We start from the raw sequence: 3,817 nt of genomic DNA on the forward strand, positions 1-3,817 counted from the left end.
AGCAAATTAAAACCCAATTTTCTGGTTTTAAAAAGGAAGAAATAAAAATGCTTATTTCTGTTAAGTCAAATATTGAAAAAAGTCTATTCCTTTTGTTCTTTTATAAATTCATTCTTTTAATCTAATTGTTTTTTATGTGTAGTGATGACAACTAGCATGATCTCTTATGAAACTTAACGGGTCTAAGGCCATTAAGCAAGTTCAAGAGAGAATAACTGGACAGAGAAGAAAATTCCCAGTGTAACCCTTGCGATACTGTATATGAGTTTCACTAAGTTATTCTTAGGCCAATTTTACTATTGCAGTGCAAATGCTTGAAATAATCAGAAGTTGCTTTCTGGAGAGCCCTGCAAACTTTTATTCAGTGTTGTCAAGAAATAATTCAGTAGTGGGTATGACAATGTTCTGCATTGTTTGCTTTGAGGTGGTCACGTGTGGACTTGATGACGTTTCAAACAATCAGTTAAAATGTGCCAATGTCTCAGGAGTTAGAATTTCATTTAATAATGCTCAAACTCCCAAAGTAACTTTTTTAGTGAAATTCATATATCCCGGCTAATGCTCTAAGATAAGTGCCTCTTTGTCTCATTTTTCTTTCTTGGCGGGTTTGTTGTCCATTGTGGAAACGAAACTCGCTGTTGGCCGGTGGCCCAAGCCAGCTTCTACGTTGGTAACAGGTTGGTTTTTTTATATAAACAAGAATCTTTCTTCTCTTGTAGAAAATTGATAGTGTTGCTGTAAGAGATAATTTACGAGTGTTGACCAAACAGTTTTATGGACTGACAATAGCATTTGATGAGGTAAGATGCCAAATAATTGTGTAATTTTAAGTGTAAAATGTACTTTCCGAGTACAAGACATCATATATAATATAAAACAAGTGAAACTGTTCCTTAGCATACACAGTAGTACATTGTCAGGGGGTTGGGGGGAGAGGGAGAGGGAGGGGTAGGGGGGGAGGGAGGGGTAGGGGGAGGGAGGGGTAGGGGGGGAGGGGTAGGGGGAGGGAGGGGTAGGGGGAGGGAGGGGGAGAGGGAGAGGGAGGGGTAGGGGGGGAGGGAGGGGTAGGGGGGGAGGGAGGGGTAGGGGGAGGGAGGGGTAGGGGTCCAAATCTCCCGCCTCCCATACGTTGCATTCTCAGTTCCCGCCTTGTTTTCTTGGCTTCCTCCCTTTCACCTTTTTGTTAAGCAATGTCTCGTAATAGGCCATTTCCGAGTTGCTCCAAGGCAGGGTAAGCGCGAAGCCATTAAGATGAAAATGATTTTTTTTTATTCTAATGCATTTCAAACTGGTGATCGCAAGAAAGGTTTTGCACTTGTTTTGAAGGTGAGCGTTTTTGGAACTTGGAAGTGGCCTGTTTCCCCTAATTTCTTCCGCTTTCCGCCGTTTAAGAATTCCCCATGTTCCGCTCTTTCCTCTCTCGAGAACGGGTTGGAATAGGTATTAATACCATAATTACTTTTTCAGGGACTGTTGTGTGATGATAACGTCCTAGCTGCAGCATTGTGGAGGTACAATACGGCGTTCTTACATTAAATAAACGTGTAACATGCACTTGCACTTGCACTTTTTATTTGAGTGTCAATGTATTTAGCACGAAAGTGCTAATTGGGGACACTATATTTTACGTCTCCTAATGGAGACGGGACCGCCATTTTACGTGGTCATCCGAGCCACGCGAGGGTCTAGCCTGTTGCAGTGCAAAGGAAGTACCTTCATTTCTCAGTCATTTTAAGACCCTGAGTATTGGTCCGACCCCAGGAATCGAACATTCAATATATAATTCCATCTCTCTAAATATCCATCCTTTACCACGACGGCAGTGAAGACTTCACTGACAAAGTATAATCGCGATATTACAGACGTAATCGTGATGTTTTTAACTCGCTAAATTTGTTGTTAAGTTTTGGCGAGAATGCACAAGCGAGCGACGGTGCCGCTTGGGGCAGAGAAGAAGGAGAGAGCTGTCTTTCTTCCCCGCTCTCGGGTCTACTTGCGCGTATCGTTTTGTAGCATCACTTATTTTATCTCGCCCGTTGATTTGTTTTTACTCACCTTTTCGGCTCGTCTTGTCTATCTTTCTGATAGTTTTAGAACAGGCTGAGGCCTCGGCAGATAACACTCTCCTCGATCTGAATAATTCTTCATACTTGTGTTTCTTACGAAAGAAGAGAATCCTCTCACTAATTGTTATTATTTCTTTTTTTAGGAATTTCTTTCATAACAAAAAACAAACCGATGCTGAAGTGCTGGCTCGAATGGTAGAATACGTCAGAAAAAATGTGCAGCATTTGGAAACCTACAGCAGAGACCATCTTCTGTTTCAAAGCGGTAAATTTACCTGGCTACCTTTCAACGAAGAACATGGAGACCGGGAGGAGGAGAAAGAACAAAGATGGTGACAGAAACGTTAGAACTTTACTCAAGGACGTTGTGACTCAAGAATTATTTTTCAAACGTTGAAAAGCTTATTTAAAGCCTTTAGTAATACAGCTGTAATATAGCTCTTTCACTTTCTGACGGATAGTGTGTCGGTCAGAATTCATTGTATAGATTCAAATTTCAATGACAGGAAAAAAAAATCTGAATTTTGAAGCCCAAAGTTTTGATTCCGTGCTTACAGTTCTGCGTTTCCAGAATCAATAATTCGCTACATTCTGACGGAATATTAATTTATTTCATCCTTAGATGAGGAGGGTTGTCCAATACTCACAAATAGACTCCATTGGTGTTAGTGGTGATAAGAAGGGTCTCCATTGGTACCAATGGTACGATTGGTACCAATGGAAAAGCAACCTATTCCAATGGTTCTGTCGGTGAATATGCATCTCATTAAGGGGACTTTGATTATTTTCCGATGTGGTCTTGCTGGGTACAGGGCAATTCCAATGGCCGCCATTGGTACCAATGGTACGATTGGTACCAATGGAAAAGCACCCTATTCCAATGGTTCTATCGGTAAATATGCATCTGAACCATTGGAATGACATCCTTTTCTATTGGTACCAATCCTACCATTGGTACCAATGGACCATCGGTTTGACGAATCGTATCCGTTTGTGTATATTGGACATGAGTATTTGAGCGATCCTCCTCAGGAATCAGAATAAGGGAAAATTGGGTTTGCATCAGTCCATTATTGTACGTAACCACAGAAGTAAAAAGTTAATTCTTAATTGTCACAAAAAAAATAGAAGGGAAGACAACGAGATTGAGGCAATGAATTATCAAGTGGGCAGTGCAAAACCTCATGGCCTTTAAATCACACTAATCTAACCAAATATCAGTTATTATTAATTAGTGACGGTATAACTATGCGGAGTCTTTTGTTGCATAAAATCATGTTTTTCTGTGATATTTACATCATACTTACGAATTTTTTTCCTCTCCGGAGTAAAAGATGAGTTGTTCTCAAAGAAAAAGTTAAATTAAAAGCAGCAAAAACTTTAAAAATCTAAGTCCCAAGTGCACACGTTGTCAATTAATTAGGAACTACTAAAGCAGGGAATATAAATTAACATTTAAAATTGAAATTCTCATTTCTTGTAAGACAGTGTCACTCTGCAACATCACCTGGATGGTTGCCAGAGGTAGGAAATGGTAAGGAAAAAAATGCCTCAAGATGTGGGAAAAGTTAGGGAATTTTACTTCGAGTAAGGGAACTTTTAAGTGTTTGAAGGAGTCAGGGAGAAGGGAAATATTATGAGTACATATTTATTCTTTTCTCTCTACTTTCATTGTTTCCTAACATTTAAAATTATTTTTTATTATATAAACTGCAGTGTTTTACAAGGATTTCTACCACCGAGAAATGTGG

At 39.7% G+C, this 3,817-nt stretch overlaps 1 protein-coding gene across 2 annotated transcripts in view; it reads left to right on the forward strand.

The window, feature by feature from the left end:
* Window positions 1-2,779, forward strand: part of LOC140946140 (ubiquinol-cytochrome-c reductase complex assembly factor 1-like) — an 8,845-nt gene extending 6,066 nt beyond the window's left edge. Inside the window, exons 7-9 of one of the 2 annotated variants that reach the window (XM_073395221.1) lie at window positions 720-800; window positions 1,468-1,511; window positions 2,210-2,779. In XM_073395221.1, coding sequence (XP_073251322.1) covers window positions 720-800; window positions 1,468-1,511; window positions 2,210-2,402 — 318 coding nt within the window. In that variant the 3' untranslated portion in view covers window positions 2,403-2,779. The remainder of the gene's footprint in view (window positions 1-719; window positions 801-1,467; window positions 1,512-2,209) is intronic. The other variant, XM_073395220.1, reaches the window with a different exon arrangement.
* The last annotated feature ends 1,038 nt before the right edge of the window (window positions 2,780-3,817 follow it).

Source organism: Porites lutea, chromosome 8, assembly GCF_958299795.1.
Source record: "Porites lutea chromosome 8, jaPorLute2.1, whole genome shotgun sequence".
Classification (NCBI taxonomy): Eukaryota; Metazoa; Cnidaria; class Anthozoa; order Scleractinia; family Poritidae; genus Porites; species Porites lutea.